Source organism: Apteryx rowi, unplaced genomic scaffold, assembly GCF_003343035.1.
Source record: "Apteryx rowi isolate R43461 unplaced genomic scaffold, aptRow1 scaffold_2, whole genome shotgun sequence".
Taxonomy (NCBI): Eukaryota; Metazoa; Chordata; class Aves; order Apterygiformes; family Apterygidae; genus Apteryx; species Apteryx rowi.
Genome location: NW_020448307.1, coordinates 6,836,250 through 6,862,017, shown reverse-complemented (window position 1 = coordinate 6,862,017; position 25,768 = coordinate 6,836,250). Strand labels below are relative to the sequence as shown.

The 25,768-nt window shown below is 42.5% G+C and overlaps 1 protein-coding gene across 1 annotated transcript in view; it reads left to right on the top strand.

The window, feature by feature from the left end:
• The window catches only part of RNF130 (ring finger protein 130), a 37,729-nt gene extending 22,768 nt beyond the window's left edge, over positions 1-14,961 (top strand). Inside the window, exons 6-10 of the mRNA XM_026063544.1 lie at positions 842-924; positions 8,235-8,331; positions 9,522-9,726; positions 11,835-11,928; positions 14,779-14,961. Coding sequence (XP_025919329.1) covers positions 842-924; positions 8,235-8,331; positions 9,522-9,726; positions 11,835-11,928; positions 14,779-14,794 — 495 coding nt within the window. The 3' untranslated portion in view covers positions 14,795-14,961. The remainder of the gene's footprint in view (positions 1-841; positions 925-8,234; positions 8,332-9,521; positions 9,727-11,834; positions 11,929-14,778) is intronic.
• Positions 14,962-25,768: the final 10,807 nt, after the last annotated feature.

Genomic DNA, 25,768 nt, shown 5'->3' with positions numbered 1-25,768 from the left:
GGGCCTCTGGCTTGATTACTTCTTATCTTTATCAACACTATCAGTAATGTAGGATTTAGTTAAGTGATGGAAGAACTTGTTTCTGGGGAGAAGTCCAAAGAAGTCTTTCCGCTTTTTCTCCCTCCCCATGTGGACGGAGTGGCACTCTGACAAGGAGTGTCTAATAGTCTTGCTGTGGATCCTGCCTTAGTATTTTGCTATTACTTTCTAGTATTGAAAATGAACTAAGAGAAGGCACAGTCTGTTTTGTCTCAGGCCCAAACATTATAAATGTATATTGCTAATGTCATAGCTCCATCCAAATGATGTCAGCCCTTTTTCAGTGAAAGCTTTAAATTCTCTTGTTGTAAAAATGATTATCGTAACTTTTGGAAGATGGAGAAAGATGATATTTCTGGAAGTGAGAAGCAGACAAAAATACTGGACTACTCTGAAATAACAAAAATTGCTAGTCCTGGCTATAAAAGGGAATCTCGGAATAAAAACCTAACCCAACTTGTATAAAATAAATGTTTGAGCTCAAAGCTGAAGTAAATCCTCAAGGAAAATTGCTACTGTATTTTATAGTGAATTAACTGAATATTATAACACTCACTGTAACTTAAGTTTCAAATAGTTGGTTACCAGTTCCAAATGAGGGGTGAGCATTTATATGCATGAGGTTTTGCGGGGGGGGGGAGGGTTTCCAAGTTATGTTGGAGCATAACAACCCAGTTATTGTTTTTGCATCTTCCTAGTAATAGCCACTTTGTCACAATGCAATTCACATACTAATCAAAACTACATTTAGCTTCATTGTAGCCTAAACTCTTGACCTGAATTTTCACTCTATTCATTTTAGGAAACAGATCCAGACTTTGATCATTGTGCTGTCTGCATTGAGAGTTACAAGCAGAACGATGTTGTCCGCATTTTACCATGCAAGTAAGCTAGTAAAGTTGCTTTGTTTAGAAACAATTTTCTTCGTGCTCCTTTGCTTCATTTTGTGCAATATGTGCATTGCAATTTGCAGACACATTCGTTAATGTTTCCAGCCCTAATAATAGTCATTTATTTTAGACTATCTACAATACCAGAAGGTGTGAAGGTGGCTGCTGGCAAAGTTACGGACAATGAAGATTAAAAAAAAAACAGAGAAAATCTTTGAAGACTGGCAATTTTGGCATATGAGCAGTGGGAAGCTATTAAGACTGTAATGGAAAGAGATTTAAAGACTKAACAGTGGGCAGACACAAAAAACTTAATTATAATGAACTAGATAACAGCTACAACAGTCTGCACAGTRGATGTGCAACATCTTGTTATGCTGTTTCAGAAACCCACAGCCAAAGAGATGCGGTCCTGCCAGCCTCCGCACCTCCTCTGACATCAACCACTGTGCTATCTGATTTGGACTCTCCAATGCCTTATGTTCTTGGCTTGTGTTTGGAGATTAGTGCTTGCTGGATATCGTGCATTGGTGCTTAAAATGTAACGACTTCTTCCTTCCTCTGTGCCATTCTCTTGACACTTACAGGTTTTCACTTTGTTTCCATTCCACTTCATTCTTGAGTTTTCTGTGATACTAGCTYTTTCAGAGATGCTCATTTGAGTGGTTTTCCACCTGCTGATTAGTTTCTGGGGAAGTCAGTAATTCTTAGTAGCTTTAAGCATTACCAAGGACTTCTTGCCCTTTTATTCTGAAGTGCAAAACTTTCTTATCTCCAGATAAAAAATATACATACAAGTTATTTTGCATATGTGCAGCCAAGATCCAGTAATTTGGCCTGTGCTTAGTATATAAATAGTGTTCTGCATGATACACTAGAAGCAACTAAGTCACAGTGTTGGAGTCAAGCTTCAGTCACACAGCAGCAGCATCTAGCAGCTCATTATCAGTCTTCTAAACCCTCCTGCAGGCTGCTCTGAATAGCTGGAATATTTCTCTCCTAATGCATAATGAACTTCTGTTATAATAAAGAGAAAACACCAATTTATGTATTATTGATCAAAATATGATGCATCAAATATGTATTCTACTACTGAAGGTAGATGTTTAATTCAATTTATTTTCTTTACATCTTGGACAGTGGAAAGCAATGAATTGTTTTAGATGCTCAGTGTTGTGTTTGATTAATATAACCTACAAATGTTTGTTTGGAAATATTTGGGAATAGAAGAGCTTAGTCTTAAATCTATAAAGCTTTGGGAAGTTTTGGTCAAACAGATGTAGGTGCATTTTTTTAACAATTCAATCATTTTTACTCATTCAAAGATGATGKCTTCTTGCCCCATTAAAAAATATTACTCCCAAGGCCTAAATAAAAATCTCAGAGTTATGTCATATTTGTAATCTCAAGTAAAGCTACTATGTGAATTCAAGCCCTAGTCTTTGGTTTGTTGTGAAGATTATCTGGAAATTGAGAAACTTCTGGAAACTGATTGCACACCAGTTTTGAACCACTAAGCTGACTGAAAAACTGCCTCTTCTTTAAAAAGCTTCACTTCCCTAATTCAGGGTGCCACTGTGAATCTCAATGTATGAAATGGATCTTCACAAATCCTCTTCCTCTGTGCCCTTCTGATACTGAAGATCTCTCTTGATCTTTTCATCCCACCTTAGTCACACTAATATTTGTTATATTGGGTTGTTGCAAGGTGAGGTAAGGTTCAAAAGCCAGCGGAACAGAGCACTAGATAGGTGCTCTAGCTAACCTGAGTTGAGTACAGCTGACCATCTGGATGCTGGCTAGCTGTCACTGGAGGGGTTGCTCTCTGCAGAAGTCCTAAACAGATACTGCTACAGACGAGAAAGCTATGCACAAGACAGAACCCTGGATACAAAAAGAAGCTGTTTTTAATCAGTCTGTGTAGTGCTACTTAACGCTTTTTGTGAGCCACGGTCCTGCAGACAGTAAGCTCCCTGCTCTTGGGGACAGTTACAGCTGCTTCAGGGAGCTGGATGAAGATGCACCTGGCTGCCATCTCAGCACAGCATCCCCCAGTTCAGTCTCTCCATGTAAGGAGAAAACAAAGCTCTTGTGTAGATCCTTTCTGTTCTGCTTTTCACAAGAATATAAGGTCACTGAAGGCCTCAGATTACGTTCTTGCCAAAGGCTGTTTGAAGACTTTTGTGTTCACTTTCTACTTCTCTTTTTGAAATCTCGCTTTGACTGCTGCAATTCAGCTTTGTGTTGAGCGCAAAGGTCTTGGTTAGATGGGAACATTGAGATGGATAGTTTCCACAAGACGTTATTATACTTGTAGAATGGACGAGGGGCCAACCAGTACCTGCGGAGATGAGCCCAATAAATTTCAGATTGTATGGAAAACTGTTCAGTCTACTGAGAAGCATCTCCCCAAATCTTGTTTTGGAGATTTAATCCCTTTCTACTTCCTTACTTTTCAACCTCTCAGTCAAGTGCAACATGCAAAGCTAGTAACAAAATAACATCTACAAAACAGTCTCTAAGCCAGATACCAGAAAATAGATTGCAAGAAAACCACGGGGAAAATGGCTTGACCAAGAGGAGGCAAATGAAAGGCTAGGAGTGTGTCTAACTGTTTTTGAAGGAAGTTATAATCATTAGACAGTAGGAATCACTGACATACAGGATCCTTGCTGATTTCTTCAATGTAAAAGTAGCTTTTCCCTTTGCTAGTCACCAGAATTGTAATCCCCAGTTAATGGTCTGGCACTCTGTGCCTTTGTAGAGAGGAGTCCAACCTGCACAGGGGCATACAGTGCCATCTGAACAAGTTGCACCTAAATTCTGTAGCAAAACATCCTGTTTGTTATGGAAAGTGTTTTGGCAGGTAGGAAATTGTGGCAAATTAAAAAAAAAAAAAACACGAAAATAATTTATGCAAACAATGCTGTATTATTCATATTGTGCCTCAGAGATAGAAATATGTTCAACACCAGCAACCTAGAGGCATACCCATCTCTTTTAGTACAGAGAAGGGATAAAACAGCCCTCTCTCTTCCCAGCCCACCTCAGCACAGACAGAAGTGGTCATTTGCAGACTTATAAACCTGAGAAACATTTCTTTCTTTGTGAATGTCATATAACATAAGTTAAAAATAAGTAGCGTAAGCAAATGTCGGGAGGACTCTGACAAAAGACAAGCCTCATGGATAATTTTCTTCATTCAAAGGGAGTTTTACTTTACCATTGCAGTGCTGCATCTAGGAGATGAATGGGCACTGTGTGAAAAGTGATCAGGAAAGAGGTGGTGTGTAGGAAAGATGATGACTGAGAGATAAGGGAGGGGGAGAGCAAAGTGACAGGCTAGGAAAAAAGCACGGAGAATGACATTGGAAAGGGCAGAATGATGGCCTGGGAAGGGAGGAATCCGCAAGGCGGAAAGAAATAAAGGAGCAGCAAACATTTGAGAAAGAAAAGAGCAATTGGGCAGTGAAGATGGATGTGAAAGGGCATAATGCAAGGCTGAATTTTAAGCAACTATATTAAAATAAATATGTTTTGAGCCAAATGTTTTTATTTCCTGTACTGGGCAAAAAGGGGGAAAGTGGTGAAAATGACTAAGCCACCTTTTCACCTGCTTTATTCCGTGCTGCTGTAAATAGCTGCGCTTTTTTTTCTTTTTTTTTTTTTTTGAGAGCCAATTAACACGATATCTCACTGCCATCCTTTCCCCTCACTGCAGTGCCTCTGCACCACCCCCATTTTTGCTGCTACCCTGCTTATGACAGCAGTCTCCTTCTCTCCCCCTGGCAATAGTAAGTATTTGTGGAAGGTACCGAAGCTGCTGTGCCCCGGTGTTGCCTGCTGCGAGGTGGAGGGCACCTTCCTCGCTGCCGCCGCAGCAGGCCGCTCGTCTCTGCTCAGATTTGCTGGCTGTTAAGAGGCTGCCTGCAGCAGGACGGTAAGCGCTGGTGTGCCGCTTGCCTGCCCGCCTGGGAGGATTGTGCCGCAGGCCACGCGGAGCAGCTGCCACCATCAGCAGCAGGCCAGGGGTGTTACTCCGCAAGGCAGCACATTGCTTAGGTCTCTTTGGGCTGCTGCCCTGGGTTAGAGTGGATAATGCAGCGAGCTCTAGGGAAATAGCGCTTGTAAACGTGTTCTAACCCTTTCCCTTTCATTACGTGCTGATTTAGAGGTATTACACACCCAAAAGAGTGACTTGAGCTCCCTCTTTCTCTGTCGAAGGTGCAGAGAAGTTGTGTTGTACAACGGTCAGGGTTATGATGTTTATTACCTGCTGGAGACCGAGAGACTTGGGCATGCTGACAGAGTGGAAAAATACCTGCAGGTCACCTGCCTGGAGCCATGCCCACATGGGGGACTCCTTCGGTGCTAGTGGGCTGACTGCTGGGCTTGTTCCTTCCTGCCCTGGGGGAGGAGAAGCGGCAAAAGCTGTGTCACGCTTGACTCCCTGGTGTCTGGTTCCTCGGGAAGTGTAGTCATCCACTGAGACCTAGAGCAGCTCACGAGGAACTCTTCAGATTTATGGTTTTAGAAAGCTTGTTATTGGACAAATGGCAGAAATATGAAGGTGGAGAAGGTTTACGATGGCAAAAAATGCAAGGGCTTGCTTTGTCAGACTGAGTTTTAAAAATAATTCATGTGTTTATTATCTTCATCGCTCTATAACTGCTTCTTTACTCTTGGAAACAGAAATCCASACGGAGCCTGAGCCCCGATGATGGTATCAGCAAGCTTTTTAAGGAGCAGATAAACAGCATAAATAGTAGGCAGAGCCATGCTGATTTAAATCAATATATAACCTTTAGGGAACTGTACTTTTTAAAACACATTCCTAAACCTTCATGGATGTTTATTACCTGAAAGCAAAGAATGATGAGGTCACAAAAAGAGTTGAGCTGTTCTGGTGCATTTGAACTGTATCAMACTGCTAATGACTCTTTAAAATAATTCATAATATTTAGCTGATCCATGTTGGAATCCATATCAATAGACTGCTTCACTTGATCTGAGTGCTTTTACAGCACTAAGCACTGATTAGCTGATAACGATATATTAAAGCTGTTCTCATACTTCTTTGGAGTCTTGATGTCTGCTGTTTCACAAAATATTAGATTTTCAGGTTTGCCCTACTCTAAAACAGACTTCAGAATCTTAAAAGGCAATATAAGCAACTAAAAGCCACAGTTTGTCTAACAGAACAATAGTATCATTATACATATCAGTAGATTTCAAACAATTTTTTTTATCACCAGAGGACTTCTAAACATTGTTTTCTGTARTTTTGTGAGTAATAAAATGAGTGCGATAAGAACCAACAATAGAAATAAGTCTGTATTTTGTACAATTATTTGAACAGTAAGCAGTGTACATATCTTGTTTTTCATCATTTATTACCCTGTTGTTAAAGGAGACAGTCCAGCAAAGTGACTAACTGAGATTCTTAAATTTGCTTAACAAAGCAGTCTGGTGTGTTCAGCAAAGCTCATGCACCACGTAGTGCGGAGAGGTTTGCTTTCTGTGCCGCATAGCAGGCCAGCCATGAACGTAGAAGTAACACTGTTCACTTCTGAGAAGTGGCAGTGGAAACACATTAAGTCCTGTTACGCTGTTCTGTGATAGCAGCCATGGAGGTATGCTGAAGCTGTAAACACATTCATTTTCCAAGTTTCCATTCCTGCAAATTCTAGCTGGGATACAGATAAGAAAAGTTCTTTCTCTCCCTGTACATCTTCTGTTGTTTATACTGTGCTCTTTGAGTCTGTGCACCCTCATTTAATACACATGGGGTATATAACTGGGTTCCAGTCAGCTACAGCTATGCTGACACGCTTTAATACCTCCATCAGTCTTGGTAGCCGTAGACAAAAAATAATTGTATACTATCTCATTCCATGTTTATTAACAACTTCAGGAGGCCTTTCTCCTAGGTGACTTTCTGGAGATTTAAAAGCAAATTATCTGGTAGCATGCCTCATTCAGTCTTTGCTTTTAAAGTCACGTGGGATAGAGAGGGAAGAAATCCCAGACTCCACGATGAGCTTACTGAGGTACAGAGCAGCACATATAACCTGGGAGAGGAGGGGAGATAGAGCTCCTCATCTTTATGCTGTCTCAGGGATGTGCGTGACCTCTCACAGACTGTGCTGATGCCTCAAATAGGTGGCAAGAACACCTTGTTCTGCCACTACCCCTTCGCCTGTTCGTTTTAGAGCAAAGCTGTTTGCTGGCTAAGCAGCCCTTCCACTTGTTGATCTTYGTCGTGATCACTGGTCTGTTGTGCTCGGGTACGCCTGCTCTTCGTGGCTTTTGGCTCCAGGAGGTTCTGCAGCCAGTGCTGCTGGAAATGGAAGATCTAGGTTCCTACCATAGGCAGTGAATCAGATTAGGTTTTTCTGCTAAATCTGTATCACGTAGAAAGTCTAGTGATACCCATTTCTGCCGTGAGAATACATGCTCTAAATCAGAGTTCTTTGCCTGAAAAGCCAGGAGAACAAATCTGTTCCTTTAGTTTAGATATGTTGTTACAGTCCCTGCATACTCCTTTCTTATTATTTTAGTTTATATCTATGCAACGCTGTTACATTTGTATTCATGTACATGACTAAAAGATTTTGTAAGCCTTGTAGGTGGCAGTTCAAACTGTTCGCTAGTGCAGAGTTCCCTGCTGCGAAAGTAGAAGCCTATTTTGCTTTTTCATCTTTGAAAGGGTTTTGCTTTTCTGTGACCATCATATGATGACAGACATGTTTTCTTTCCAGATACCAAGAAACACTGATTGTAGAAAAAGCCTTTTAAAATGTTGTTTCTTCTTTTCATTCAGATGTGCTTATTATAACAGCCCTTACAAAATCAAGCATAAGTTTAACTAGCTTGCCTTTTAAATTTGTAAATAGGCTGACTTTTCAATAAAATTGATTTCTGATGGATCTGTGCTCTTCCTACCTCATTTATGATCAGGTTCCTAACAGAAATTGAGACAAGGCTTCACACAATGTTATGGTGGGGAATTTACATTGCCCTCATTATTCTGTTCGTGTGCCTACTCATATCCACAACAAAAGGCAAAAAACCCCTTCTTTTTAAGTATATTTTCTTTGTGAACTACTATTAACTGGTGGCAACAACAAGGAAGAATCTTAGATTTTTATTTTTTTTTGCAGTCAGCACAGAACACTGGCAATTCTAGAATTTGTTCTCTTAACCTAGTTAAAATGCAACCACTTAAAAGCTTGTTAAATTAGTTCTCATATGATTTGCAAGCTATTCTATATTATATAATATGTGCCATGTCTGTTCTTCTAGGCATGTTTTCCACAAAGCCTGTGTGGATCCGTGGCTTAGTGAGCACTGTACGTGTCCCATGTGTAAACTGAACATTTTGAAGGCCCTGGGAATTGTGGTAAGTTACAGCATTGTGAGCTCCTCTTCCCACCGTCTCTGAGACCCAGAGTATGCAGAACAATTCTAGGGGAGAAGGGTGTTCCAGTTCCCTTAGTCACAAAACTCTTCTTAATACCTAGCATTAAGAAGTATCTTTGCTGCTGATAAAGCTGATTTCTTGTTGTTCCTTTTCCTGTTTGGTCTTGAGATTATTCTATTACATTCCTGTTTATAACAATTTCTTAGCTATCAGAAGTCTCCTGTGTTCTCTATACTCTTCCCCTTTCTCAACTTCTTTCAAGCTTTCTTCATTAAATTTCCTTTCCAAAGCTCTTGTTCTTGTTGTGGTCTCCTCTAGATGCTCTCAGATCTGTTTATATGGTAAATGCCGTGCCCAAAGCTGCGTGAAGTGCATTAGCCAAGGCCAGCTACTTTTCCTCAGTTGTGTGTAGAGCAGCTCATGGCTTAGGGGGTCTTTCAGGACTGCTTTTGTTGACCAGTTCACAAGGAGATAGGAAAGAAGGGCCTCAAAGAAGATTTTTCTGTTTTTCCCGTGTGAGGAGAAGCCTCTGAGGATGGGCGTGATGCTCTTCTTGAAAGAAAGAAATAAGGGAGAAAGAGGAGAGCATATGAAGGTATTTATTAGTGGAAATTGGAGAGTTTTGCACTGGCTAAATCAGCTTTTGAATCAAGCACAGTGAGAGAATAACCAGGCCTCCATTTCTGGCTGTGTCAATTTAAAAGTTGCACAGTTTCTAAAAAAAATATATATAGTTGCAGATGTATTGTGGATAAGCTATTTTTGCAATTAATAACATACCTGAAATTTTAGAAGAGGAAACAGCAGAAGTTGGTGCATGTTATAGAAGACCTTCCTACTGTGGAAGTAGAGTTCAAAGAGAGGAAACTTAATCATTGCTCACAGTAGTAAATGATACAGGCATGCGTAGGCTATCATACAAGCATATTTGAGTCCCTTTCCTGAATCTTAATCCTATTTCTTGCTTCTTCCTCCAACGCTTCACAGTGAAGTTAACTCGACTGAAGGGGCAACTTTGTGATTGCCAAATCACATGTATTTTTCTCCTGTATGATCTGAGGAGAGTCTCAGCAGCTGAATAAAATGTGCATGTGTGGTTTTACTCAATTTATAGGTTTTCTACATGTCAAATCTTCGCCATTTTAATGTGGAATCACTTGGTTTTTCAGCCAAACGTGCCATGTACAGATAATGTAGCCTTTGACATGGAAAGGCTCACCAGGGGCCAGCCAGCTAACAGACGATCAGCACTTGGCGATTTTGCCAACGACAGCTCTCTCAGCCTGGAGCCCCTGCGCACCTCTGGGATGTCGCAGCTTCCACAGGACGGAGAACTGACTCCAAGGTCAGGAGAGATCAACATTGCTGTGACAAGTAAGTTTTCTTTGGCTTCCATTACAGTTCTCTGGTTTTTCTGGTATGTGGCCCTTGCTTTGCTGTGGTTCTGTGCTGCAGAGCAGTGGTAAAAGATTTCCTTGCAGAGACAAAGGTGACCTCAGTGTCTCTGTAAGAAGCGTACACTCCTTTTTGAAACCGATAACTCTAGGTACAGCAGTGCCAACAGTTCCATTATTAATGGTATATCCATTTAGATCTGCGTACAAAGAACACTGGATGAACTAAAAAAAACCAACAGAATAAACCTCCTGAATTTGGTAACCAGTATGAGAAGCTGAATTGCCAAAAACATTACTCTTTCAGAGTACTTTACGTGCAGTAACTTATGCATACATAAATATTTTAGCCGGTTACTATTTCTGCAAGCATTTTTCCCCTGAGATTGTTACTACTGGAAATCTGATGTCCCTCAGCAGATGTTTTTTCTTTTACAAAATTTGTAAATTAAAAAAGTATCTGATGTACCAACATTTCTGAGTATTATCCAAGTGTTTTATGACATGAGAAAATTGTTCCTGCACTGTTTGCAAGCTCTTCTCCAATAAAGCAGCATGGGAAATTTCCACTGCATAGATTTTTACCCGATGCTTTTAATGTATAAGAAGTCCTATAGCGAATACAGTATGTGTGGAATTGCATCATATTTCTAAATGCTGTAGACTCTCAGTTTGATGCTTGAATGGTTGTTTTTCCTGGCTGAATTGCAAAAATAGAATCCATGCAACATAGCAGTTTAATTTTTTCCTTGTATTTTCCTTATGTATATCTATAATCTAAATTTGAACTCAGTGTCACTGTCACCAATGTATGTATAAAAAGCAGTGTTACTGATGCAGTCCATTACAGAGTGTTTCTTTAGACACTACAACAAAATAAATGTATCATTTAAACAAAAAAACGCTCTTCTTCTTATGAAACACATAGTCCATATCCATAAGTGTCCTGGTCTGAGGCAGAAAAATCCAAACACAGAATCTAGATCCTTTGCAAAACCAGTAAGTCACTGTCCTGCAGTGTTCATAATCTAATTTTCCCATACTCGGCTATATTAAACAGGGAACAGATCTGTTGGTGTGCTGCTTGCTTTGCCATTGGCGGGAGGGAAAACTCAGTAGTTTCAGTTAAACTTTATAACCGCCTGGTTTTACAGAAGGTTCTTTTACTGCGTGTTCCCAATTGTAGTACTTCTCTTGCACAGATGGGATGCAAGGGTGAAACAAGAAATATCAGCAACAGTTCATTCTGACAATGTTTATAAAATAAAGCTGTAGAAAAGGCTGTTCAAATGTTTAGATTTTATGGATGACACATGCATTCTTTGATGAATATGATTTAAACCAAAAGCCATATACAGCAAAAGAGTGTATGTATTCCAGTCTATTGCTATGTGCCAAATTGATCCTGAGGGGAGAGAATAACACTTTGAATAGTGAACATTCTTTAGTAGCATTAGTTATGTTTCTTTTTATTTATTTTTTTAAGTCTCYGTATTTAACACTGTATGTAACACTGTATATAACACTGAAATGATTTTCCCATGTTGTATTTCTGTCTCTTGAGTGGAAAATTTAATTATGCTTTGCTGTTGAATAAGTGGTCCTATTTTTTGTTTTAAAATAACGCTRTGGGATTTGTTCAGGAGGTTAGGGGGCAAAGACACAAATAAATTAAAAGTGTGAAAATATATTGGATGTGTTATGTGAAGAGACACATCTCGGCAAACCTAAACCAACCATGACAATCTTCTTTCTGACTTGGGGGCAGACAGAGTTTTCATGACGCTTTCCCTTGGGTCTGCATTTCCCTTTACATTGTTAAGTAGTCTTTCTCTATCGCTAACCTTTGGGCTCAGCTGGGAAATACTGTTGTGCCATGCTTTTTTTCCACGCCTCTCTCCACTTCTTCTTTGCTAGCCTTCTCCAGGCAGTAACTCTGTGGCTAACCTCCTTCTGCTTCACTTCCTGGTGCCAGTCATGGCTTAGAAACCTCTTGCCTTCCGCCAGTGGTGTTTGAGGGGAAAATTGGCATCGCTTTGACATAAGCCTTCTCCCACGAGTGATTTCCTCCCTTTCCTTTGTCAACAGAAGAATGGTTTATTATTGCCAGTTTTGGCCTCCTCAGTGCCCTCACACTCTGCTACATGATCATCAAAGCCACAGCTAGCTTGAATGCTAATGAGTAAGTAAATATTCAGATGTTTCTATGTATTTCTGATGTGTGTGTCACAGACAGCGTTGGGAAGAAATACTGAGTGAACAGAAGGAAAAAAAATGCAATTTTTCTGCTTTTCTCAAATGCAAGTCTCTCACAGTAGGCTCCAGGGTAACATCCGAACTCCCTCTTAATTTATATTTAGCTGGATTGTCTGAGGAAATCTCCCTGCAACGTGGAGAAATGAAAGGGGGAAGAGTGACAATACTAATATTCATTTTTGATCAGTGATCTAGGTGGAAGTTAGGTTTATGCCATTAATCCTCATAAACAAAATTCAGCTGGTAGAGTCAGAAGTTACTACTACTGCCTTTGACAGTTTCCACCTCAGTTTCTCAGTCAAGCTTCATATTAAAAGAAAAAAAAAAAGATTTAAATAGAAAATAACTTTTTACTGTAGGAGAGGGAGAGAGACAAACAATGAATGCACTGCTGTTTCTTGTCTCTCTTAAGTGGATAGAGCAGACCAATCTCCTGACCTTTCACTTTAGTACGCTTAAGAATTGCAGTTAAAAGAGTGCTTAAAGACATCTCTGCTTTCTTAATTTTGCTGGACTTGTTCCCTCCCCTGCCTCCCTGCAGACAGGCTGGACAAGAAATGACTCCAGCACATGCCTTTCAGTCTCTTTTATAGTTGTGTGTGTGGGCAAGTATAAATCTGTTTTGCAGATGGATTAACTAGGTACATCCAGTTGTTTTCAGATCAGGTGTACAGAACATCTGGGATAATGATATGTATTTAATCCTAATTTATTTATTTGGGAAGGGCAAGTGTCAACATTTTTCTTTCTCTGAACATCTTGACACAGCTGAGATGCCATTAACGGTGCTGATCTCTTACCAGAAGTGGGGTGAGATTCAAAGGCGGTCTCTCCTGTGCAGCTTGAAAATGTTGTAGTTTTATAAACATACTTTCACATTTTTGTTATTGATATAAAGGAAAGAAGCAATTTTCTTGACTTTTGTTGCTCTCTGAAAAGTATAAGGTGTCCTTAACAAGATGGAAACACATTTAATAGTCTTCAGGGTAAACGTTTAGACAGTTTCCAGATAATCTCCTTCAGGAAGGGGATAAGTTCTTAAAGGTTTTGGTTATCGTGAACCTTTGATTATCACTAATCTGTGGATCTTTCTTTCCTCCTCTTGCCAGATGATAATTATATTTCTAAAAGGGCATAATGAAGAAAAGTTTTAAAACTTCAAATAGCCCAATCAAGCCTCTTTTTTTTTTTTTTTTTTTTTTAATCTTGAACTTGCAACTAATTATCGGCAACATGGTAGCCATAGCTGAACACGATTAATCTGCCACTGAAAAACAGCCTGGGAAAGCATGGAGCAAGGCGAGGTGTGAGCATGCGAAACAGGAATGCCTGCATTTCTGGGCATTTCCACATCGTTAGGAAGAAGACAAAGGAATTGTAATCCGGGTAGTATCATCCGGTTTGGGTGCACAAAGCAGTTGTATTTCTGCTCTTTCCCTGGCAACTCTTCGTTTTGTTGCCTTGACGTTGCTCAGTTGGCTCTGCCTCTGTTTTCACCGAAAGGGCAAACTTCTTCACGTTGGCAGAGATTTAGGGGCTGCAGAGAAGTGTTTTCAGAATGATGCTCCCTTAGTACAAACAAAGGACATACTGATTTAATGTGAGCTACTTTCACCACTGATAGGACTGAAAATTTGAGCATATACAAATGTATGCTTTGAGGCAGACTGAAGAAGATTAGCAATGGCAGAAACCTGAGCTGTCAAAAAATGTTTCTTTAGGTAACTGAGGTACTTAGTTGTATCTTTTAACGTTCATGGCTTTTCAGCTGAATCCGCTGGAAGCTAAGCAGCCTCCACAACTGCTGCTGAGTTAAGACTACTAATTTTAGGTAGCTTAAAATGTGTGCGTGCCTGCCACTAATTCTTGGATTTATTGTTTCATTGACACCCTATGTTCCAAAATGCAAGACAAGAAGCGTTTTCTATGCCGATTATCATGCYGAATACATGGCAGCTCTCTCCTCCTGTGACTTCCATTAAATATCATTATAGCATACCTGCTTTTTATGCTGTCCTCCTTCATGTAAAAAGCAATGCTGACATACACTACATTTGATACAGTAATGTTCCAAGAGGAAGCTGAGGGTTTTTTTCCATATCAGAAGACAATAGTAGCAAGAATGAGACTGTGTAGTATATTGGTGCAAGGGAAAGGTGCCAAATATTCTACAATAAAAATCTCCTAAGAACATATCCTGATCCTTTTTTTTCTCCCATGTCCTTCCCGCAGCTTAAACACATTTGTTTAGAGCAATAGTTCTGCATTTGTATTTACATGTGTACAAAAATACTTATTTTTTAAACAACTCCTGATAAAACTAAGCATTGTCTAAGGGATAAGAAAACAAGGCTTTCTCTTGGTCTCATAATATCCAGGGCTCAGCAGGCAGAACTGTTCTGACATCGCAGCTACGCTACCATTGAATGATTTAGGTATTGATTTTAAAACACATTTTGCTTTGGTTTTTAGGGAATGGCCACAAATGACTGCATAATTGTATTTTAAAGTCCAAAAAAACCAGACATTGGATAGCACCAGTTACAGAAATTTCTCAGTAGCAGGTGGATTTTCCTCAAAAAAGTCCCCAAACCTCTGGCAGTCTCATCTGTTTTACTCATCCTGTAAGAATGATGTAAGGAGTACAGACCTCTTTTACTGCTCTAGCCCTGTATAATTAGTCATTTCTCACTAACTTACTTTTTACAGGATTTTTATTTGAGTATCAACAGTATTAACTTTATAAATATTTTGTCCCTTTTTTTCTGCCCCACAGAGCAGAATGGTATTGAAGAAACGCTTTCCGGCCGATTGCCTTGGAGAGAGACACCTATTTTTAAGCATCATTTATAGATCATGCAGCACAAGCGTTATTTAGTACATTCTATTTTTTCATAAAATTTGCTGATGCCAAAGCTTTGTATTAAGGGGAAAAATGAAGAAATAAAAACTTTAATTATGAAATGTTATTCTGTGAGAATTTTATTTTTTATGGACTCTCTCTGTGTTAGTATTTAAGTCCAATGGTGTTTATCAAATTTTACAGGGTGTGTTATTTCCTTTGAATGATTGCATCTTTGCAGATCTGCATTCTCCTGCTTTCATTTTGGAACACATATAAGCTAACAAGTGGAAATCTCATSCAGTGCCATTTATGATGCCACCCAGCACTGGCATGACTAACGAGAGTATTATTAGCAATCGCTCCATACCAGCTAGTTAAGCAAATAGCTGGGCCAAACATTTTAGTATATAATGGGCTTGCTTTGACACTGCCTCAGAACTAATTTACAGTAACATTTTCTGCAGTTCTCCTCCTGTAATACTTCTCTGTTTCACCAGGAAGATTGCAGTATGACTTTTGTCGTCTGGTCAATGATTGCTGAAGGTTTGCAGTACTGTTTTCTTTCTGTCTTTCCCTTCCACCCCACCCCTTTTTCTGCTAAGAGCGAAGCTAATCTAAACCACTTCTTCCTTCCTAATACCAAGTGAAAACGTAGCATTTCCCTCCACTGTCGTCTGTGGAACCTCTTTTCACGTTAGTGATGGGGCTAGTTTTTGTTTGTTTTTAGATTATGAAAGATTGGTAATGGTCTTTACAGTAATCCAGAAAACCTATGCAAACATGTCCCTTCTTGCCATGTTTTTTTTTTTTTTTAATTCTGTTGAGACAGGGGAAAATCTCTCATCTGCCATACTCATTCAGGCTGCTTCACGCAAGTTTACTTATGCAAGCAGTGTATGAGTAATTTCACAACAATCGGTTAAAACATGTAGATTTGATTCACAGCCAACTGCTACAGTTTGAATTAATGAGATGGGTGAGTGAAGGGAACAAATTGGTAAGGAAAATAATTACAACTGATAGAAGTTAAAATCTTTTCTGAGTTTATTTTTTGGTTTTTTGTTGTTCTGGTATCAAGATTTAGACATCTGGAATGTAATACTTTCTAATTTAATTAAATTAACTGAGAGAACCAATTTTACTGTAGGATTTAAAATTTTAAATGTACTGGGAAATAGAGATTTTAATTTAATTTTATTTTTATGTATAGGCAGTTTTGGAATTTAGGAACCCAGCCAGAGTCTACATTAAAATAGTTGCTTAATTCTTATCTGTCCAATAGGCTTCAGCTGAGAAGGCAGCTTTTATAATTAGAAATGAAGTATGTGATAGCTTCAGTACATTTAATAGAATTATTTTTCATCGTGTCCTTGCGAAATTTCGAAAGAAACGCGAACACAATCAATAGAGCAGTGCACACATTTTGAAAGGCTGGAAAACCCCATTGGACTTGTTCCTGAAGAGAAAAACCTCAATCATGCTGCGTTTCAAGGCTGTCTCCTTGTAAGATCTAGKGTTTGTCACTGAGCACTGTTGACAAAATGGGTGAATGAGGATAGAGCATGGTTTTAGGATACAGGCTGTGAAATAAAGTGGTTACATTTTTCATCCGCTTTTCAAAAGGAGTAGGATAATTGATAAGTTTGGTGCTTGCCTCCTGAAACCAAAATCTCTAAGTGATTTTTAAAGGTCCTGGGAGGAATATGCAGGGAAAGCCTGAGTAACCTGGTGACCCAGATGTGGAGGGCACCACAGATGGTTCCACTGCAGATGCCTTCTGCAGGACAGCGACGGAGTGAGAAGTTCAGTGATCTTGGGAACAAAATGGTCGTCAGGGCTTCTAGTGCATTTTCCTACTGGAAAGGATTTAAATAACCCAGGGCCATCTTTTTTAACTGCTGTTTTGCGCCTCTAACGATTGTCTCCCCAAAGCGTTAATAAAAAAGCAGACACTGGTAGGTTAATCACAGGTCAGGCTAATAATGTAASTTTATCCTGTTAATAAAATATTTTCAAAGATGGACTTTGCACCATCCCAAGGAAGTCAATAACTTTTTGACTCTGGATCGAAGCAAAAAGGAAATTCCCAAGTTTTGTTGCCTACCTTGCTTTCAGGTATCAACGCATAAAACATGGGTAGTGTTACTCTCGCATGCRTAATCACAGGAACGAGAGGAAAGGAGAACAGCTGGTCCCTTTTCCCACATGTTGTGAAGATGGCAGGACTGGGGAGATGGACTAGTGTAATACGGTGCAGTTTGGGGGGGAGTAGCAGCGCCTGGCTGAGCAGCTCACTTCAAGGAAAGGGTGCTTTATAAAATAATCCTGCCCTGTTCTTCGGCTGGGAAGGTGCAGACAGCAGAGAGGGCTTGTCTGAGCTACGGAGTGCTCGGATCATATTTCCACATTACGAAGTCGGCTTGCTGGAGGGACTGCAGCTTTGGCAGGAGGAGGCCCTGATTAGCAGCTCTGGGTACATWAAAATACTTTCAGATAGAAAGGAAACATCAGGTGATACCTACTACTAATGCACCTACAGAAATGCCGTGTCTTTTTAATTTTTGGCCTTTATTTTGTGCCCATTTCTGTAGCATCCTAAGATAGGTGTAGGGATAAATTCCAGGTTAGTAGGTTTATTTTCAAACTCGATACAATTTACCTGGAAAGTTCACCGTAAGTACATAATGGAAAATAGTAGCAGAGGGAACTGAAGTATTAATTTTGATTTATTAAAACTGAAGGCAGATTTCCTATTTGTTTTCCATACCTAAGGGATAAATCTTGCTCTTTCTTGGCAGCTKCAAAATGGGAAGAGCAGATTCACGAGCAGAATTTGGAACTGTGAATGTTTCCGCTTGTTCTTTAAATACGTTTATTCAGTGGATTTACAAACCAGACTCTTGCCACCATTTCAAACAAGCGCTAGCAGTTTTCTGCATTAATAGAAAAAAATCACACTGGGCAAAGTGCCAGCGGCTCCTTTAAGTGTCTAAACTAGCCAAGGGTTCTTGCAGAGGTGAACAAGCCTGAGCTCTGCTTTTAAGCTCCAGGGTCTTCCAGGCTGACAGCAGAGATTGGCAATTTTGGCTCTCAGTGTAATGGGCCCTATCGGAGTATTCTTGCAGGTTCTGGCTGTACGATTAGCGTGGCGGGGTCACTTTGCCCTGCCGACTCTGTTTCACTGTCTGTAAAATGTGGATAATGATACCGACCTGGTTATTAGAGCACCTGAAGATCTAGTGATGAAAAGCGCTGAGTAGCAGCTGGATTTTTAGTATCAAGCAGACTSTGTTGAACCGTTGCCTCGGCGTGCGAGCGCGCTGGTTTGAACAGTGTCTGTCTGGGACTGCTCACCAGGYTCCCTTAGACTCCTCTGCTCCGGGATGGAGAGGCGCATGGAAACAGATTTCAGTTCACAGAGGATTAGTAATATATTGCTAGCGGGCTTTTCTGTGGGAGTTGGTAAAATCTGGCTAAACATTTAAAAAAAAAAGTTCTGATTTAACAAACTGAGTAAAGTATTCATTTTTGGTGTCCTTCATCTAGGAAAGATAGGTAGATTATTTGCTTTCCTTTTAAAAATACATCTTTAGAGTGTTGTCTAGTATGCAGATAATGCTGCTAGCAGGAATAATCTGGAAAAAGGCTACTTGATTCAGGTGTGTTAAAAAAAAAAAAGCATGAATGATTTGTCCCAAGAGTGGTGTGAAAGCAAAGCAGTTTGTATAAAAGCATGCAGCTTCCCTGGAAGTGGGTGGTTTAAATTTATTTTGTCAAGAAGCAAGAAAAATATCACAGCAAAGAATTTCAGAGCTAATGGATATACAGTGCACGTTTTCAGATTAATTRAAAAAATTCTTTGTCAGATGACCCGTCTGCCTGTTGATGAAATCTCTCGCTTGAATCTGCTAGAGTGGAAGTTTCCATGCGCACAGAGGAAATGACTGCCTAGGCTGTCTGCTTCCTAATCCCTTGTTTGATTTTTGTGTAATAAAAACAAATAAAAGCAGCACTGAGCTTTTCGAATCCCTTTTGTTTTGTTCCAGCGTTGGTCGTTCAGTGTGTAACGTTTCAGCGGGTGGAGAGAAGGGAGATGAAACATTCAACATCCATGGCTTAATTCAACAGCGAGCTGAGACTCAGTCATCACAATTTAAGTGATCCCAACCCGTAACACGAAGTGCAGAAGAATCTTGAAATTTGTTTTATCCTTTACAATTCCAAAGTAGCTTCAAATGTGGAATTTACATTTGTTTGGAGGCAGATTATAATCTGCCTGGAAGTCATAGTTGCAAGTAATAGCATTCCAAAAAATCACTGTCTTTTTACTTTAAGCACTGCCCAGTTTTGCTGTCGYAGCATATGCAAAGTATATTCCAACACAGGCCATTTCTTCCTTATACCTGGATCTGTGCAACAGGCAGAGTGAGCAGCTYGCTCCTGTGCAAYGTCACTGCTCATTTCACTCCTGGTRTTCCAGTTTACTGCAAGATCGTCAATAAAATAGTTTAATTTCTGAGAAACCTCCCCCTTCTCAGTGAGCATGGTGGAGTGAATTTGCATTCTAGCTTTTGGCGATAAACTGGGGGAGGTTTAGGAGACTGGCGGTAGATGATCTTGCACCGCTTCAGTTTGCTGCTGTTCTTAGCAGGAATTGGGCTTGGCCAGCAGCTGCTGCGCCGCTCGGGTCCGGAATTAGCTGTATGTCAGGGTGGCGGCTCGCCGTCGGAGCTCTGCAAAAGGAAGTTCGCGGGATGCCTGGCTACAGTATTTCTGGCTCTTCCGGCCAATGCTAYTGTTAGGCCTTTGATAAGTGCAAAATTCGTCCTCGCTTTTGCTCTTGCAGCACCTCCCTCCATTTGACTACAGCGCTAGCTTTTTCTTTTTGTTCCGAAGAAGGATTCTTTTACTTTTTCTGAGCCTGTGTCTCTTGGGTGAGCAGGGAAGAGGCTAAGCGTTTAGGGTAATAGCAGCTGAACTGGTCCTCTCTCATACCTCTCATAAGCTCTTTATTTTAGAACGATAGAGGCTGGACTTAAAACTTGGCAAATAAAGAGGATTTAAGTACCTGCATTCTGCCAAGACTAAAACTGCAATCCCCTAAGCGTCTTGCTCTACTGATGCCTGAAACTGGAGGCACCTCAGTTTACCAAGTGTCGTCTTGATGAACTTGGAAGCTTTTCAGTTGCCTGGAATTTGGCTGCTGTGGCTGCCCGGTGTATTGTAATCTGAGCAGCCTTGCTCCCAGCTAATCCCTGCTGGGATCGAGAAACTGAGCAATGAAGCGTTTTGGCTGAGGGCCTTGATCTGATAGATATTTTCAGAGAGAACCTTTTGTACAGCAGCAGGTCTGGGCTCCTCATGAAACACATCTGTGGGGTTGAAGAGCCATGTCAAGGTCAGCTTGAACTCCCTCCAAGGGAAGAACTGAGCCTCCATTYCCCACTCTTGAAAGCATCTCTGGGTTGTTGTTTCAGTGATGGGCATCGCCACCACCACCAGTGTCAGAGAAGAGGCTGGGTCATCTTTACTCCTTTACCAGAAAAAGTCGAGGTGCCTATTTCTAGAAGATGATTCTGGGAGGATGGAGGTGGTTGAGCTCTGGAGGAGGCTCAGCGGTGTCGGTCACCTAATCCTAGGTGACTTCCTTGCTCAGTCGATTTGTGCCTTTTGACCCCGTGCTGGATCCCTTGTCGTTCTCATGCCTGGTGTAGGAAACTGGCCACCCACCAAAGGGCTCTGGGTTGTCCTGAGGAAGCCTGTGCCCATTTTATAAGTTTCCAAGGCTTTAAATCAATAGCAAGTATGAAGTGTGATGCTCAGGCCTGCCCCAGCTTTGCTGAGACTTGACCTATTTTATCTGAAACAATCATTTGAGGTGGGTTTGTTCATGCATACGTAAAGCACTGCTTTGAACTATCAGAGTCATAAATGAGTGGCTGCAAATCCTTGCAGCACCTCTTAGGGGGGTATCTGAAATATTAATTCTACRTTACAAAAATAGGAATGAAGATGAGGTACCTGCAGCACAGGGTAGGCTAAGATTGTGGAACCCTATAACCCTGTGCCCAGGCCTTCAGAGTGACTCGGTGGATGAAGCATATGTGTTTAATCTGRTAATTCGTAGAGAAGAAAATGTCTGGCTTAGTCAAAGTCTGTTTTTTCCATGCGTACTGCGTTTGCGGTGAGAACACGGGTAAGGGAACGCTGCGCACGCAGCTCGTGCACGAGCACCCGGTGCTCGGGTCTTACGGTGTTTGCCTTTTCCTAACAAGGTTTTGTTCTACCTCTTCTAGGCAGTCATTTCTTCCATCGTAATTCTCTGTCTCCCCGAAGCCTGGTCTACGAGAGTGAATTCTCAACGATGGAGCCTGCTTTGGACATGTATGACGAGAACAAGACCTGAAAGGAATCCGTGTTCCTTCTTGGCCCTTTTTCCGTTTTTTTCATTTCTCATTCCTATTGTTGTGTACTCTTTCCATGGATCTCCTTTGTCCGAAGAAGAGCTGCTTTTTCCAGAACACAAACCCGTCTTCTAGATTACAAAGATGAAGACCAGCAGCGGTGGTTTCTGAGGGTGGCATCTTGGAGCTGACAAGGTGTGCGCAAGCAAGGTTGTCTGATGGAAATTGCTGAGTAACAGCATGGGGAGCTGTGTCGGTCCAGCCGAGGACATGGCGAGACGGAAGAGGCTTTACGGCGGTCCTAAGAGTTTGGTTTGTGCTGCACGTGCGTCTCTTAAATAGGCGTAGGCTGCTTCCAGTTTTTTTAATTGTCCAGGTGTTTGGGCAACGTCAGAAAGGGAGTAAGTTGCAGAGGAGATGGCAAGTGACTGGTAAAAGCACTCCATATCTCTCACTCAATCCATAACCTTACTGTGAAAAATCCCCTTTTGAAAGGGACCTTTATAAGTGCATTGAGTTTCCTACAACCCCTTTAACCCGGGCAAGAGCGAGCCAGTCTGACGTTAAAGCTGCGGAGAGGACCTGCATTTGCAGAAAGATTTCAAGGAACTTGAAGCTTCATTTTTTTCTCCATTTCCATTGAAGCAGGAGAAAAACGGCCTACACAGCAAACGTGCTGGGTCCTTCCTTGTGCTCCAGTCGCGTGAGTCTCTTGCTATAGAGATGCTGCCGCCGTTCATAGGACCAGCACTTGATCTTCCTTAAAATCATTAGACTTTTTGAAATATGCAGGAACCTAATTAGCTCTCTTTCTTGCTTTGGGGTTTTTTTTTTGGTTTTTAAAAAATCCACCAAATTTTTCACAGCGATTTTTTAAAAGCCAGCACGTTGGCATTACACAGAGAAGAAAAGAGGTAAGCTTCTTACCCTGTTCTCCCACCGAGATCTGCAACAGTTAAATTACAAACACGTTCCCTAAGCCGTGCCCTTTCCCACTGACATCGATAATGTGAATGCAGAAAGCAGAAATATAAAGGAAGGCAGCAACCGCTTTGACACTCAGCAGGGAAAATCAGTTTTTACCGGCGTGTGACAAAAGCGGCAGGGCAATGAATATTGCTTTCAAGCTTTTGCAAGAGCAGCACTGAAGTGGAAGGCGAGAGGGAGAACCTCTAGAATTTTTTAAAGAAGTCCACAGTGTTCCTCCAAATGAGCAGACGTGGAAAAGTGAGTGCTTCTGCTCCATCTTTTCCTGCTGGACAATGCATCGTTGTTTTAATGAATGTTAAGATTTTTCTCCATTGCAGTCTGAGTTACTGTAGATGTAGAAATGCATTTGTGTCCTTGTAATGTGAAACAAAGCTTCAATCTATATAGAAACCTTGAGAAATCAGTAAGCCAAAATAGAAAGGTAAGACAGACCTTGCCATGTTTTAATTTTGACGGCTTTTGCTGCAAGTGGGGGAACTTCCCCTCCTTTTTTCATTGCATAGCAGTTGTCTTGACGTATATCCTTACCTGAAGTGTGGCTCGGCTGTGTCTTTAACACAGATGTTTAAGAGGAAAAAAAAAAAAACCCAACTCTGTAAAATGAGGAAACGATCCTCTTTTAGCAAAGCATGCTTTGACTTCTGTTGCTGCGTGTTGGCTTTATTTAATCCGATAACGCGAGAAGGGGTGGTGTGATGTTCGGAGAGGCTTCTCTCGTAGTACCCGTGTTTGTACCTACCAAATGCACTTTTTATTGTAATTCAGCTAACTCTAGAAACGTGCCCGAACCCCAAACTTTTCCAGAGCGCGGTTTTATCGCCCCGGTTTCTCCTGCAAAGCACTGAGGACGCGAGAGAGGCGGTTGGGAGCCGGGCGGCAGCGCGCCGTCGTTCCTCTCCTTGCCGCCGTGCGAAGYGGGGGGTCCCGACGGCGCCCGACGGCCGGGCAGGGCTGCCGAGCCGAGGCTGCCGGAGCCGGACGCGGGTCCGTGCGGAGCCCGGACGCGGCCCCCTGCTCTTCCTCACCGCGGCCGCACGCAGGGAACTTCCGAAAACAGGCAAACGCCCCAGCGGAGAATGGCCATCTCGCAAGGGGCTGAGCGGGGGGCTCGCGCCTCGTCGCCTGCCGGTTTGGTTTCTTCATGTGCTTTGTGTGGTTTTGGTTTTTTAATAAACCTGAGTTTCTTAGCTCTAGCCGAGAGCGTTTGCAGCAGCTGTGTATCAGGGTTGTGGAGAAAAGCTGGAAAGCTAATGGAAATTAAGAAATACTAGTAAGAACAAAACCCCAAAAGGCAAAATAATAAATAACGCCATTTCCACGTTGTTAAATCTCCTTATTTCCAACCCAACAGCCTGATTTTAAAGCGGAGGGGAGGAGGAAAGTTTGCCTACGATTTGGACGATCAGGGCTCGGCAGAGTAACGTAAAACCGGATTAGTAGGTTGAATAAGCGAGCGGAGAGGCGCGGTGAGCTGGCGACGGTCGTCGACGTTCTGGATTCGGAAAATCTCGCAACGCTGGAAAGATGAAAAGCTCGTTCGAATGGCAGCCCCCCCCGCACGTGCTGCGCCGACCAGGCGTGCCGGCGCTCGCTCGCGTTCGGGGTGGCAAGGCGGCAGTGCGGCAGCGCGGACGATATTTCGGGGCCGTGTTGGTGAGGCTGAGCTTTTCCTTTTAAATATTCATCAGCACGGAAGAACAAAAAAAGCCTGCTGAGCGTCGTCGTTCCTGCTCCGCTGCAGCGAGGCTGGGGATGGCTGAGTTGCTTCGTAGACCTAAAATACACTGCAGTCTCCCAAGAGCTGTAAGTGCCGGTAACTTGGGGAATCATTTTTAAGGTTAAAAAAAGAAAAAAGTGGTTTTACTAGAAAACATTAATTTTATGAATTCTACATACAAAAATGCTTTTCTCAAAGTGTCTCCCCGTACTATTGAAACCCTGTCCTTTAACGTCTCCTTCCCCACCCCAAWTCTCCTATTTTATGAAAGTTTTGCATGTTCCTGTAAGACGTTTGTAAAAATCAAGGTTCACTTGTGTTCTTAGAGGATAATCGCCAGTAAAAAAAAAAAAAAAGAAGAAGAAGAAGAAAAACCAGACTGTAAGTGTGCTTTTTACCTATGACACTGACACCATAAGTATTAAATCTGAAGCATGTGAAAACGTACCTGACGCCACGCATGGTTATTCCCTGCAGCAGGGTCACGCGCGCGCAGCCCTTTGCTCCGGCGCCGGGTGAAAAAGCCAGGCGAAACAGCGGAAGAGATGCCCGCAGCAGGGGGCTCGAGCTGACGTTTGGGGCGCTGACTTGCCTTCGCTGTTAAAAGTACATGTATTTTTTTTGCTTTGCTAATTCATCCGCTTTTTAAGCGGCTCCCGGTGCCGAGGGCATCTGCGGCTCGGGGAGAGGCGGCAAAGAGCGCTTGGGGGCTCCGGAAAACCCCCTCCCGCTGCAACCGGAGCCGGGTGCTGTCACCATGGCCCCACCCTCGTATAATCCCTATAATCCCATAACCCCGCTCATATAATCCCTATAATCCCGTAATCCCCGCTCGTATAGTCGTCCCCGAGGAAGGTGCAGCCGTAGCACGCAGGCAGGTATTCCCGGCCGTCTCCTGCTCAACGTCACAGGCGAAACCCGAGCTCGTTTCTCGCCCCCGGTTTTTAACGTCCGTATGCGGCCCGATTCCCTAATCCCGGCCACGCCGAGCGAGTGCCGTGCCGTGCCAGCTCGCAGAGGGGTTACTGCAGATGGAAGTAGCTCCGCTGCTTTCCCGCAGCGCTGGACGTGCTGAAACGTGGAAGGAGGCTGCACGGGGAGGAGGAAGGCTGCGACGGCAGCCGTGGAGGGCGGCTCCCGGCCCGCGAGGCGCCGCGGCAGGACTTGCCCGAGCAGCGGCGCGGGTGAGGGAAAATGCAGCAACGAATCCAATTTGGGGAAAATCAGGAAAAAGGTAGAGCGTGCGTTTGCCGTTTGGTGTCCATTTCTGCTTTGTTTCCCATGTCTTAGAAGTAACCAGGAAAAAGACAGTTTCCGCCAATCCCATCTCTCCTTGTGGGATGTTGCATGTGGAGCAGGGCTCAGCGCTGGGATTTGCTCCCAGCTTCCTGCCGTACCTCTTCACCTCCCTCCGTTGTTTGCTCCTTTTGTCCAACTGCTCTTTCCAGAAGCCTGCAGCATTCCCCAGCGCTCTTAATTCCCCACATTTAGTCTCTGCCCCTTTCCCCACGGATTGCACTGCTCCTCCTGGAGCCATGGCGCAGCTCGCAGGGGTGACGCTGCAGCCAGCCCAGCCCCGTCTCGCCCCGGCGTGGTGCCCATCACCCCCGCTCGCGGCGCCGGCACTGCCGGGAGAGGACGGGGCGTGGAAACGGGGTCCAGCCATCGTCGCCTGTCGAGATTGCAGCAGATTGGTCTCTGCAGCCCGCAGCGGCAGCCAGCGCCCCGTGCTCTCGCCCACGGCTATTACTGCTTGTTGAAGTTGAACCTGAACAGCAATTGCAAGAACAAATTGCAATTTTTTTTTTTT